The 13349-nt window shown below is 45.3% G+C and overlaps 1 protein-coding gene across 1 annotated transcript in view; it reads right to left on the minus strand.

Annotated features, from left to right (window-relative positions):
* The window catches only part of LTK (leukocyte receptor tyrosine kinase), a 273250-nt gene that overhangs the window by 87076 nt on the left and 172825 nt on the right, over positions 1 to 13349 (minus strand). Inside the window, exon 3 of the mRNA XM_073586357.1 lies at positions 5628 to 5780. Coding sequence (XP_073442458.1) covers positions 5628 to 5780 — 153 coding nt within the window. The remainder of the gene's footprint in view (positions 1 to 5627; positions 5781 to 13349) is intronic.

Consider the following 13349-nt stretch of genomic DNA (forward strand, 5'->3'; position numbering starts at 1 on the left):
GTCGTATCGCTGTCGGGATCGTTATAGCGTCGCTAGGTGTGACGGGACCTTAAAGCGAATTGTGAGAGAGGATCGCAAGACCACGGCTCTGAAAATCACTGCTGAGCTCAATGAACACCTACAGAACCCAGTTTCCATGAAAACTGTTCATCGGGAGCTGCACAAATCTGGATTCCACGGAAGAGCTGCAATTCGAAAACCGCTGCTCTCACTGATAAATGTTTCCAAGCATTTAGAGTGGTGTAGAAACCTCCAGAATTGGTCCCTCGAGCAGTGGAAACATGTGATATTCTCAGACGAATCATCGTTTACCCTATTTCCGATCTCCGGCTGAGTGTACGTACGTTTGGAGACAGCCGAAAGAAGCTTTCCATCCAGACTGCCTTCTCCCAACCGTAAAACATGGTGGAGGTTCTGTGATGATCTGGGGTGCTATTTCGTGGAGATCCATCGGGCCAATGATATCCCTTCATGGAAGAATTAACAGCCGAGATTATTTAGGCATTTTGGGCGACCAAGTGCATCCTATGGTTCAAGCACTGTTCCCGGAGGGGAACGTCATCTTTCAGGATGATAATGCACCAATTCATACAGCTAGAATCGTTAAAGCATGGCACGAGCATTTCATCTGGCTCCCACAATCCCCAGACCTCAACATTATTGAGCATTTATGGTCGATTTTAGAGATTCAAGTTAGACGTTGATTTCTGCCGCCATCTTCGCTCAAAGAACTGGAGGGTGTTTTAACTGAAGAATGAGCTAAAATTCCTTTGGAAACAATTGACAACTGGTATGAATTCATACCTCGGAGAATTGAGGCTGTAATCGCCGCAAAAGGTGGACCTACACCATATTAAACTAACTTTTGTTGATGTTTCCAGGTGTTTCCATTATTTTGTCCAACCCCTGAATATATATATAGTATATATATGTGTGTGTGTCACTGACATATATATATATATATATATATACACTGTATATATACATATATACACTGTGTATATATATATATATATATATATATATATATATATAGTATATGTATTCCATGTGTATATATCTATTCTTTTATAACCTGTCAGTGTGAATTTACTGTACAGTGCACATGAATTGCTGGCTTTACAAAGGACACTGGTGCGTATTTATCGCAAATAACACAGATGGTCCTTGTGGTGGGCGATTTTTTTTTGCATCCATAGACTTACATTGGCGAGTCTCGGCTGATATACGCAGCAAATCGTAGCATGCTGTGATTTCCCTTGCACGTATAATACAGCCAAGAAAAAAAATGGTGATGGGAGCTGCCCCATAGATTAACCGCGGTCCGAGTGCTATGCGATGTTTTATCGCATAGCATTCATCGGTATTCCTCGAAGGTGTGACTCCGGCCTAAGAAAAGCTTAAGACATGAACTGTTTGAAGACGATAGAGTTATGAAATCCTTAGGCAACATCCAGATATTTTTAACTATTTTGTTGCTGCACAGTGTCTATAAAGCCTTTATCTACCCAACTGCTCTACAAAAATGTTACAAGTCCATCAAAGCTGATGCTCCCTGCTCTCCTTCTAAGTGATAGCAGCAGGAAGGGTGTGATGACACAGCATTTAATCTTAATTATCCGGACATCTATTTTCAGTAGGCCTATGATCTTTATGTTGACTTTTGAATTTATGTGTTTTTCTTTAGTTGACCAAGAAACACAGACTATTGTTCATATGAGCCTTTAACGTTGACTCTTGAGTTGATGTTTGTTGCAGCATATTGTGTTGTTATCTTGGATGACAGGGACACAGAGTAATTGAACAATAGATATTTGTTAATATGTCGATTACAAATTGTACCAGACTAGCTAGTTTGCTGACCTGCAAAATAAAGAAGGATAAACTATGCAGATTGATTAAACACTCCAACAATGAGAGATAAACTCATTCCACCTCCCTCCTGACCTGTGGATGATGACCTGAGCCACAGATGTTGGTATAAAAAGGGATTTCTGAATTTCTTTTGTTCTGAAAGGAGAATTAAATGACTTGCCAGGGCAACACCCAGGACAACATGGCTCCATCAAGAGCGACACATATTTGACTTTCTACAGTATGTCAGCTTAGGAAACCATATCACCAGCTGGAAGAACACAAATCTGCTCCATTGAATAACACTGAACTGATGGATATGTTTGGGGAAGTTAGGATTGTGGCCCTACGGTCACCTAATCCCATGGAGACATTTGGAAAAGCCAGGTTGGAACCATCCAGTCACCTGCTCCATGGAGACGTTTGGGGAAGTCAGTATTTGAAGACCACGGTCACCTGAGCCCCATGGATACGTTTGGGGAAGCCAGGTTTGGGACGTACTGGTCACCTAGCTCCATGGAGATGTTCGGAAAATCCAGGTTGTGACCCTTTGGTTACCTGGCCACATACCTCAATGGAGTGTCATCTTCCTAAGCTTATCATTACCTCCTCTCTATGGGTTCCCTTCAAAAGCGGGGTGCCACTGATGGTAGTAGTAAGCCCTGGAAGCCCCAAAGTCGCCGCTGCTCTAATCCCGGTGAGTCAGCGGAAGGGTGAGACTCTGTAATTTGCATCATCTTGTGTATTTGCTGTGACTGATCTATATGTTATTATGTCATTGTCTGTTTGTGGTTCAACAAAGTATTGCCACGCTGTTTTACCCTCACCCTGTGTTGTCTGAGTAGTATTGTGCCCACGGGAAAGGAGAGCACGTACAGTTGGATGAGGTCCTGGTCCATGTGGTCTCAGGCCAGCAGATGGGAGCACACAGTGACGCTCCATGTCTCCACAGAGGGGTTGTACGCAAAAAGCGTTTACAGTCTCAGAGAGGGCAGAGAAAGCAGTCTATAAAGAAATAAAGAAAGCACATGAAGAGGAAATAAGTGCAAGATAGAAGCTGTGCTGATATATGCACTAATGACCACAGCAGCACCCAGGCACACTGAACACATCCAGGCTGGATTACTGTGAGGGTCACTCCCAGAAGAAAAAAAAATCTGGAAATTGTATTTGGGTGCAAACTACATATCAGTGGGTCTAAAAATAAATAAAGGAATGAAGATTATAGATAGAAACATTGTACCAGTTTACTAACTAAAGGTAACTGCAAACATTTGCCATTTTTTCCACGTCAAAAGTGTCCATAGCCTTTAAGTGTACTATATACTGTGACGGGGTCACTGGCGACGTATGTGAGTGGAGATATGTGTCGCAAAGGTTGCTATACAGCGTAATGTGAAAACCATAAGTTTTCCTCCAGCATGATATGTGCTGAGAGCAATCCAGTCGCTACATGGGACGGGCTTTCATGGTGGGTAGATCAGAGATGGGCGGGACGCCTACCCACCATATCTCCAGCTCCAGGGCAGGAGCCATACTGGGAAGGACTTTATATGGACTTTTTAGTTTCAATTGATCCAGAAAGGCCATTTTCTGTTACTAGTTTGGGCTTTATGGTTTATGAAGCAATAAACCACTCAGAGACTTTAACCAAATGTGTTCCTGTGTCTACCTCGGGGAGCAGCTAAGTGAGCCGACCTTCCACAATACTCATTGTTAAAATGTGGTCCCAAGAGAATGTAATGAGCACAGACCTGCAGCATGGGATAATCTTTGCTAAAAGTGTAACCGCTGTGAGAATTTTTATTTAATAAATCAATAGTACACATGAAAATAAAGCAAGTTTGTAAGATATATTATCAGATAAATTTGCTTCTTTCACTTCAAGGATTGATTTTTCCCTCTCTATTCATGGGTACAGTCTGTCACATTAAATGATGAAAGATTTTCCCATAATTGAGATAGGAAATGACAGTTGGTGCTTTGTAAAATTCTATGAAGAGGTGAGGGAGGAGGAGCTAGAGGCAGACACAGACATTCTGCTGCAAGTTCTCATGAAATGACAGTTACAGTTCTCCATAGAACTTTATGAGCACCAACTATCATCTGCTATCTCAGTCATGAAAAAATTTGCATTGACTGAAGACAGATTTTACCCATGTATTGATGATTTTGAGAATGAATGATCAGTCCCAGAGGAGAAAGAAGAAGATTTCTCTGCTAAGTTATATTATAAAGTTTAATGAGACATCACATATTTACATGTCTGTTTACCATGGACCTAGATTTTTATTTACAGGCCGCAGAGACTTCATTAGTATGTGCGATCGGGCTGTTCAGTGGGGTGTGCTTCTCAAGCAGCGTGGCTGGGAACTGATTAGTGTGCTGCTCATACGGTGCTGCGGTGAGCTGCTATCTGGTGTGCACACTTTAAGAGTGCGGGCAGACAAGCGCGCACAGCGTGCAGTGCAGCTTGTGCCACTGACCTGCATCTCTACACAGGTCAGGTGCACACTGCGCCCTAGAAAAGACTACAGCTTATCACATCTGTTTTCTCGTCTTTTGGCTATCCATAACCTTTGCTGTCACTGTTCTTTTCCACATTTGAATGCCATAGAGTTACGAAACCTTTAGGCTGTGTGCCCACGTAAGCGTTTTTTAAGCGTTTTTACCAGCAAAAACGCTTAAAAATCGATCAAAAGAAGCATCCATAGCTATTTTCTATGTGTCTGGGGACGCGCAGAAAAAAACGCATCATAAACGTGCGTTTTCTGGGAAGGAGTCCGGTTTTCATGCAGAAATTTTTTGCATACATGGGCACATAGCCTTAAGCAACATCTAGATGTGGTGGAAAACCTACAATCCAATAAAATTGCACTACAGTTCAGTCGTTTCAGTTTACAATCATAATCCCTTTATTATTTTTAGACCATCTGATATACAGTTTGCACTTAGATCCAAGTTTCAGGTTTTTCTCTAGTGGGAGTGTCCTTTGTAATATAGTCTGGATGTGAGGACTGTGTGCAGAGTTCTGCTGTCTTCATCAGCTCATACTGTATATCAGTACAGCTTCTATCCTACACACATTTCCTCTTCATGTGTTTTCCTCCTCCAAAAGGTCCAAATATGGCCTGTAGCCTGTAATTTGCCCAAGTCTGGCCTACAGGGGAAGTCATATATGTGTGATTACTGGAGGTGCAACTACTTGACTACTCAATGAAAACAAGTGTGGGGGTCCCAAAGAGTGAATGGAGTGGTAGTGTGCTATGTCTATGTTATACAGGCATTCTGTCAGTCCCATAGAAATGAATGGAGAGTCAATGGAGAATGTGATCCCTGTTCTTGGGATCGGTGGGGTTCCCAGCAACTGAACTTCAGAAGTTACACATTTATTTCTTATCCCATCCCCCACGACTGAGTTTAGGAGAAAATCATTCTATGTAATGAGATTTTGTAATCAGTAATCATTTTCTTTTACTGACAGCCTTCTCCTTTTTGCATATACCCAACGATGCAATAAATATGGTAATACTGAAATCCACTTTCACCCTGTCTGTATATTTTTGCAGGGTGAAGATACACTTGCTGTCTCCTACATTATCAGGAATTATATTCTTGGCAACCAAGCCGTGCAGACTCATGGCTCTCATAATCCACAAGGAAAATCAATTGAAAACAGAAAAAAAGAAGAAAAAATGAAAATCTAAATCTCAATAACATTTTAAAATGAGAGAAAAGTATCTAAAAAAAAAAATCATCATATTCTTGCCTACCATCAAGGTTTCTGGCTGTAAGATTGTTCTCTGATAGACGGGTCTGTTGCTGCGGTGTTAATTCCCTGACTACCATTTGCACCCAGTGCGGTGTTCCATCCGTACTAGTAGATGATGTCCAAGGACAAAGTGTTTCAAAGTTGCAGGAGTCACCTGTGATATCAAAAATAAAGACAGAAAGTAACAGATCAGAGGAAAAACTAGTAACTTTCAGTTATGAAATTCAGAAATGTATATTGTTTTAATAACTAAGGGAACATCTCAGGAGGTAATACAGTGTCACTTATTTCCAATCAGGAGGTTAATGAGGTTAATGAGGTCGGTGATATCATCGGTGATGCATGTGAAAGCAGCCGGTATGGTGCATGCACTTGTCCTACGTACAAGAGCCCTACAAAATGACTGGTGTGCATGTTTCCCACCAAGCTTTCATAAACAGTGTCCATGTGGGTGACGTCTTGATCAGTAGTGGGACCTTGGATCTAAGTAGCACACCGTACTGTTTGGCTAGCATTTACCAGGAACACCAAGATTGGCAGGTCCACGATTGGGCGCTCCAGATGAGAGCAAGTTCATACTGAGCACATGTAACAACTTCATATCATATGATCTAACCTGAGGGTTTAGTGGTGAGCCTGGGTAGGCAGATCTTTGGAAAGTCTCCCTGTAGATGATGAAGACATTGATTGATGCCAATGACTGGCCCTTGTGTTCCCAGACCTGAATGAAATTTGGAACTTTTGGGACACTATGTACATTCAATGCCACTAAGTAGCTCCAGTGTCGAACGAGCCACTAATGCCCTGGACGGGTCTGGGAGGAGATTCCTCAGAAGTTCATCCGTCGTCTCATCGGGGGCAAGTCTAGACTTTGTTGGAAGTACAAACAAGTACGTGGGAGCCATACAGACTACTGATTCACATTATGATTTGCCGTGGTTATCAACTTCATAGTACTCATTTAACTGATCAAATTGTGGACAAGCCTATACAAAAAGGGTCACTAGTCTTCAAAGCTCATACAAGCCAAGGACTTTGTATGGTGGAACAAGAAGTCACCGTAAGTCTGGACAGGAGTAAATTTAAGGTACTTCCCATGCCACAATATGGTGTAGCAGTAAGGAACTGTAAAGGAAAAGGTTGATTTAATAGCTTGGTTGGTTTGATTCTTAATGTCCCATCACACTAAACGATGCACCAGCGATCCCGACAACGATACGACCTTGTCAGGATCGCTGGTGCCTCGCTACATGATCGCTGGTGACCTGTCAAATATGCAGACTCACCAGCGATCAGCACCAGCGAGGACGCTGGTATCCAAGGTAAATATCGGGTAACTAAGCGAGCGCGTCACTTAGTTACCCACTGTGTACCTTGGATACCTGCGTGCTGGCGCTGGGAGCTGGTATCTAAGGTACATAGCGGGTAACTAAGTGTGCGCGTCACTTAGTTACCCGCTGTGTACCTTGGTTACCAGCTCCCTGCGCGAGCACGCAGGTATCTAAGGTACATAGCAGGTAACTAAGTGACGGCGCGCGCTTAGTTACTCGATATTTACCTTAGATACCAGCTCCCAGCATCTGCTTACAGTGCTGGGAGCTCGCTGATCGTTGCTTTCCCGCTGCCACACGCAGCGATGCATGCTGGCTAGCGGGAGCCTAACGATCAAAAAACGGCCCAGGACATTCGTGCACGATCAGTGATACCCAGCGGGGGGGGGGGGCGGTCGCAGATACGTATCACACACAGCGAAATCACTGGCGAGATCGCTGATGCATCACAAAATCAGCGATCTCGCTAGCGATCTTGCTGTGTGTGACGGGGCCTTTACACTTCAATTGTCTTAGTTTCAGCTTTTCTTTAGCTTTTTGAAACAGAGATACAAAAGAGTGAAATGTACTGTACATAGATGCTTCCAAGGTGCTTAGCTCAGGGTCATCTCAGACTGATAAGATCAGTCCACTGTCTAACCAGAGGAATCAACAACACTTGGGGATGTCATAAAGTTTCAAAAATATAATACCTAGATTAAGGGGTACTTCACACTAAGCGAGATCGCTAGCGAGATCGCTGATGCATCACCGATTTTGTGACGCATCAGCGATCTCGCCAGCGATCTTGCTGTGTGTGATATGCATCAGCAACCGGCCCCCCCCCCCCCGCCGGGTATCGCTGATCGTGCAGGAATGTCCTGGGCCATTTTTTGATCTCTCGTCTCCCGCTGGCCAGCACGCATCTCTGCGTGTGGCAGCGGGAGACCAACCATCAGCGAGCTCCCAGCGCTGTAAGCAGATGCTGGGAGCTGGTATCCAGGGTAAACAGCGGGTAACTAAGTGCGCGCGTCGCTTAGTTACCCGCTGTGTACCCTGGATACCAGCATGCCTGCGCTGTGAGCTGGTATCCAAGGTAAACAGCGGGTAACTAAGCGCAGTGCTAAGGGGACTCATCAAGGCATGGTCTGAAGGTTGGGTCAGTTTTTTATTTAGGTATTAGTATACATTTGTCACGGCAGCGTCATGTGGGGGGGAGGTCCTCGAAGTTGGTGGTGGCAGCAAATGGCAGCTCGGAGGGGGAAAGATCTCAAGAGGTCCTGGACTCCCCATTGGGTGGACTAAATGGACAGGAAGGTGATGCTCACATGGAAAGGAAAAATGTGATCCGTGGTCATTAGTGGCAAATACTGGCTGGTCGAGTCTTTTGGTGTCTCTGAGCTGGTGTTTTGCGGCTAGAGGCAGGACTCGGCCTGGGGCCAAGTTTGGATATTACCCGAAGGCTGTCATAATTTGGGGCTTCGTGGACTGCCCCCCCTTTATGGATAATGTTAAAAAAAGTTTTATTAAATGTTAATAAAAGGCTGCTGTGGCCAATTTATCCAAAAAAGAGAGTATGATGAGCCGTTATTTGATGGAAATTAGAGTTGGTGGCTGGAATTGGTGTGGGAGGCTTTGGACGGGGGGTGATGCTCACAGGAATCACGAATACCCAATTGTCATGTGTTATAATTCATAATATCATATAGATAAATAAAAAATACAGAAAAGAACAAAAAAGTTCCGATATCAGTATATAGGTGCCATATTAAGCATTAAAGGATACTCTTGTTAGACATGTATGTAATATCTACAGGATAGGCTGTAAAGTTCTCCTAGATACAGGTGTAGCACCCTAGGAGTTCGGTTGCCACAATGGCCTTGCCTCCTTCCAGGGGGGAGTGATGTCATGCCTGGAAGCAAAGAGGGAATCCCCTTACCAGTTAGTTTCAGCATACAACACAGTTCCTGCTCCAGGCCAGCAGGGGGAGCTCTAAACCCGACTTCAGGGGAGCTGCTCTCTCTGGTCAGGAGGAGAAAGTTAGTGGAGGGAGTTAGAGCCTGAACAAGGTTGAAACGTGTGGAGAGGAGCTGGGGATAGGAGTTCCATCTGAGCTCACCCCAGGATTGAGCGCCAGTGACCAGGCACCGGAGCCCGAGGCTGTGTGGGTACTAAAGCCCCGGCAGCAGGGTCCGGAGGGGAGAAGACTGCAGATCCTCTGTCCCCTACTGATACTCGACGACACAACAGCACGTGTGAGCCGGAGACGCCAGACAGGAGCGACCCCTGAAGCAGGCTCCAGCTGCCTGTCATGTGAGTGGAGTTCTACCTAAGCATCAGACAGAAAGAGGGACTTGAATAGAGTACACAGCAGCTAGTACCTCAGAGAATAGTGCTAGAAAGGAGGCCTCACAACCCACCTGACTAAGGAAATTCCCAAATTGCTTCCAGGCTGTCTGGCTCCAGAACCATCTGTAACCTGAGCCCCAGACTGTAGCTGCACTGCTCAGTCAAAGGTAAAGGAAACTGCACCCAGCTGTGTCCTCTGATCATTCCTGCATCACCTGCCCTGCACCACATTCACCAGCCTCCCCTTTAACATCTACTTCCAAACTGCCCTGGGAGACAGCTCTACCTGTGGAGAGCACAACCATCTCTGCTGCCCTGTCACCATCCCAGAGGCTCTGCATAGCAGTGTCGGTCCCCTGACCGAATACCACAGGTGGTGTCACAAACACATTATTATCCCTTTTTCACTATCCCTTTTATTGGACGCCCAGGGCCATGGACGGGGTCACTGCTGCTGTGACACTTCCCCTTTAAAAAGTGGCCCGGTACCGAGTATCCCCACTGCCTTGGCGGGCGATCCACAGGTAACAAAGAGGGAAACCACATCTATCTCGGAAAGGGAGCCCCGTCTCCAACAAACAGTATAGAGAGCCGGCTGCACGTGTTACTTTCTCTATTCACTTCCATGGGAATTCCAAAAATTGCAGCGCAATGGTGAACATGAATTGAGACCCCCTTTCAGAAATAGGTGCAGGTCCCAGAAGTGGAACGTACATCTATCTTGAAAAGAGGGCACCACTTGTACAGAGAGCTGGTTACACTTGTGCTACTTTGTCTATTCACTTCTATGGGAATTTTGAAAATTGCAGAGCAAGTATAAGAGAGACCCCCTTTGCGAAATAGGTGCAAGTCCCAGAGGTGGAACCCACTTCTATTTCAGACTGTATAGAAAGTTGATGGCTCTTGTGATACTTTGTCTATTGTTCTGCCCTCTTAATAGGGCAAAGAATGTTTTACTATTGCTGGGTTAATTATAGCACCATCTAGTGGTGGCGGAATTTATAGCAGTGTCTTCAATAGCATTATAAAGCCTGTGACTTTAACAGAAGCAATGCACTATGGGATTCAAGCAGTGCTTTGTGGGAAGGAAGCAATGTATTCTGGGATGAAGAAGGGCCATTTTGCTTCTGTGGATCTCATAGGATGCACATGTTATTTTGTCCTCCTGTGTAACCTTTGTTTTTCCTGCAACTTCTCTACTTGAGTCACTACCCGGCTAAAGCATATCTGGTAAGCTTAATCTTTCTTGCAATGCAGTGATTCAGAGAGGTGTTATTTACTGCCTAGCAACCAAGAGATGTCATTAACCCTTTAGTTGCCAGTTCTCAGTAAATGTAATCATAAACTAATGTATTCCTATGTAATGTTTGCATCTCAATGTACACTTCTGTGATTGTGTTAGCTATGATCATCTTCCCAATACTTATGCATGTTATTTGTATTCCTTGTAGTTTTACCGCGCATATTCTATACTGTTCACAAATAAACAAGTTAGACTACAGAGAACAGTCTGCTTATTTTGGAAGACAGAGCTATGGTTTATACTGTATGCTGGATTGCACATCGTGTTAGCGTGCCTGAAGGCAGAATAGTAAAACAGATCGCCATACGCCTGCGACAGTGAATTCAAGCTGTAAGGGATCGCTATCACCCAGACTGCTCCGCATACGGGTACTACAGCAGCCGCCATACAGCCGCAGGAGACAAGCCCAGGGCTCAGTAAATGACTGCCGGTCACACGTGGTGATTGCATAAACTGTACGGGACCACTAACACCCACTGCTCTGCATACAGGTATCACAGCAGCCGCCATACAGCCGCAGAACGCCACTGCAGCCCGCCAAGAAGTGCTACATCTTTCCCGCCACGCGGAAGCCCGCCATACACAGACTGTTTCCCTCCAATATATTCAGCAGTACTCAGCCAAACACACAATGTCTTGGAAAAGCACATCCTCACTCAAAACGAGTTCACGCGCAAGCTCCAGCAGATCGTCATTAGCAGAGCTAGCTGCTGTCGCTCGCGCCGAGGCTGAGGCAGCCAAAGCAAGATCTTCCTTCACCGAATGAGAGATGCATCTAAAGCTGAGACAGGCAGATCAAGATGCAGAAACCGCCTGTTTGCAGGCAGACAGAGAGGCAGAAGATGCACGCCTGCAAGCCGAAACTGCACGTCTGCAGACAGAGAGGCGGAAGCTGCACGCCTGCAAGCTGAAGCCATACGTTTGCAGGCAGAGAGAGAAGCAGAAACTGCACGCTTGCAAGCAGAGCTAGAAAGACTTGCGGCAGACAAAGAGACAGCAGCCGCGATAGCTAAAGCAGAGTATTTGGAAGCTATGAAAGATCCTGATTATGAAACACGCAGCAACATTCTCGGACCAGATCTAGAGCAGCAAGATCCAGCGCAACTCGTCGCAGAGTACGTCCGTCAACATTCCAGCGTAGATGACAGCTCTGGCACATCATATCGATCAGCCCATGCCGATTACCAGCGATCCAAACCTGAGCTTCAATACCATAGGCGAGGAGATGTCCAGCACAGAGCGGTCGACTACAGCTACAGTTCCACTGAAAAGAAGGTACAGCTCCCATCCCGCCTTAAAGAGACACCTTCTTCACCAACAAGGTACCGCACAGGCTATCCGGAGTCACAAGCGTCTTACAGGTATGGTGATGCACCACACACTAGACATGACTATTACACACCGGCTCGTGCCAGCACTGACAGAGCCATCAAAGACCTTGCAATGTTCCTTGCCCGCCAAGAACTGGTTACAAAGGGACTTGCAAAGTTCACTGACAAACCCGAGAACTATCGGTCATGGCGAGCCTCGTTCCGGAACGCCATTCATGGTCTGGACCTTTCTTGTGGTGAGGAGTTAGATCTCCTGGTAAAATGGCTCGGAAGTGAGTGAGTTGAGCATGCCAAAAGACTGAGAGACATTAATGTAAAACATCCTCGCACAGCCCTACAAAAAGTGTGGGAAAGACTTGATGAATGCTATGGGTCAGTAGAAGTCATAGAGAATGCTTTATATAAAAGAATTGAGGATTTTCCTAAGATAGTACCTAAAGGTTATCTAAAGCTTAGAGAACTGAGAGATTTATTGAATGAGTTGCAGGTTGCTCAGCAGGAAGGAGACTTGTCCGGATTGGCATTCTTAGATACCGCTAGGGGTGTCAATCTGATAGTACAGAAACTTCCTTACAACCTACAAGAAAAGTGGATAACATGTGGTTCAGAGTATAAACACAATCATAATGTATCATTTCCTCCTTTCAATGTATTTGTTGATTTTGTCACCAAACAATCTAGGATTAGAAATGACCCTAGTTTTGATTTTACTCTGTCGTGTTCCACTGCCACTGGTGTCAAATCTGGTAAGATACCCGTGGCAGTCCACAAAACTAACACTGATTCCACAGTCCCTCCTCACAAGGTGAATAAACCCCCTCCAGACGAGAACAAACCTCAGGATGTCAGTAAATATTGTCCTCTACACAAGAAACCACATCCTCTACTAAAATGCAGAGCCTTCAGGGAGAAGTCTTTAGAGGATCGCAAAGGTTTCCTCAAGGAGAACAACATCTGCTTCAAATGTTGTGCCACAACCTCTCACTTCGCCAGGAACTGTGAAGCTAGCGTGAAATGTGCAAAATGCAGCAGCACGGATCACAATACAGCCTTGCACCCTGGATCACCTCCATGAGTGTTGTCGCAAGCAGAGGAGCACGATGGGAAGCAGAAGGACACTGACAAAGACACCCCTGAGGTCAGCTCTAAATGTACTGAGATTTGTAGAGGACTCACAGGAGGAAGGTCCTGTTCAAAAATCTGCCTTGTCTGAGTCTATCCTGCAGGCCGCAAGGACAAAGCCTTCAAGATTTATGCAGTCCTGGATGACCTAAGTAACAGGTCTCTAGCCAGGTCCATCTTCTTTGACAACTTCAGCATCGTAGGCCTTGGTTCTCCCTACACCCTGAGGACGTGTTCAGGTACCGTTGAGACGGCGGGGAGAAAAGCAACCGGATACAAAGTGGAGTCCATAGATGGCCAGACCTGC

Source organism: Dendrobates tinctorius, unplaced genomic scaffold, assembly GCF_039654945.1.
Source record: "Dendrobates tinctorius isolate UK_male_01 unplaced genomic scaffold, ASM3965494v1 ptg000010l, whole genome shotgun sequence".
In the NCBI taxonomy this organism is placed as follows: domain Eukaryota; kingdom Metazoa; phylum Chordata; class Amphibia; order Anura; family Dendrobatidae; genus Dendrobates; species Dendrobates tinctorius.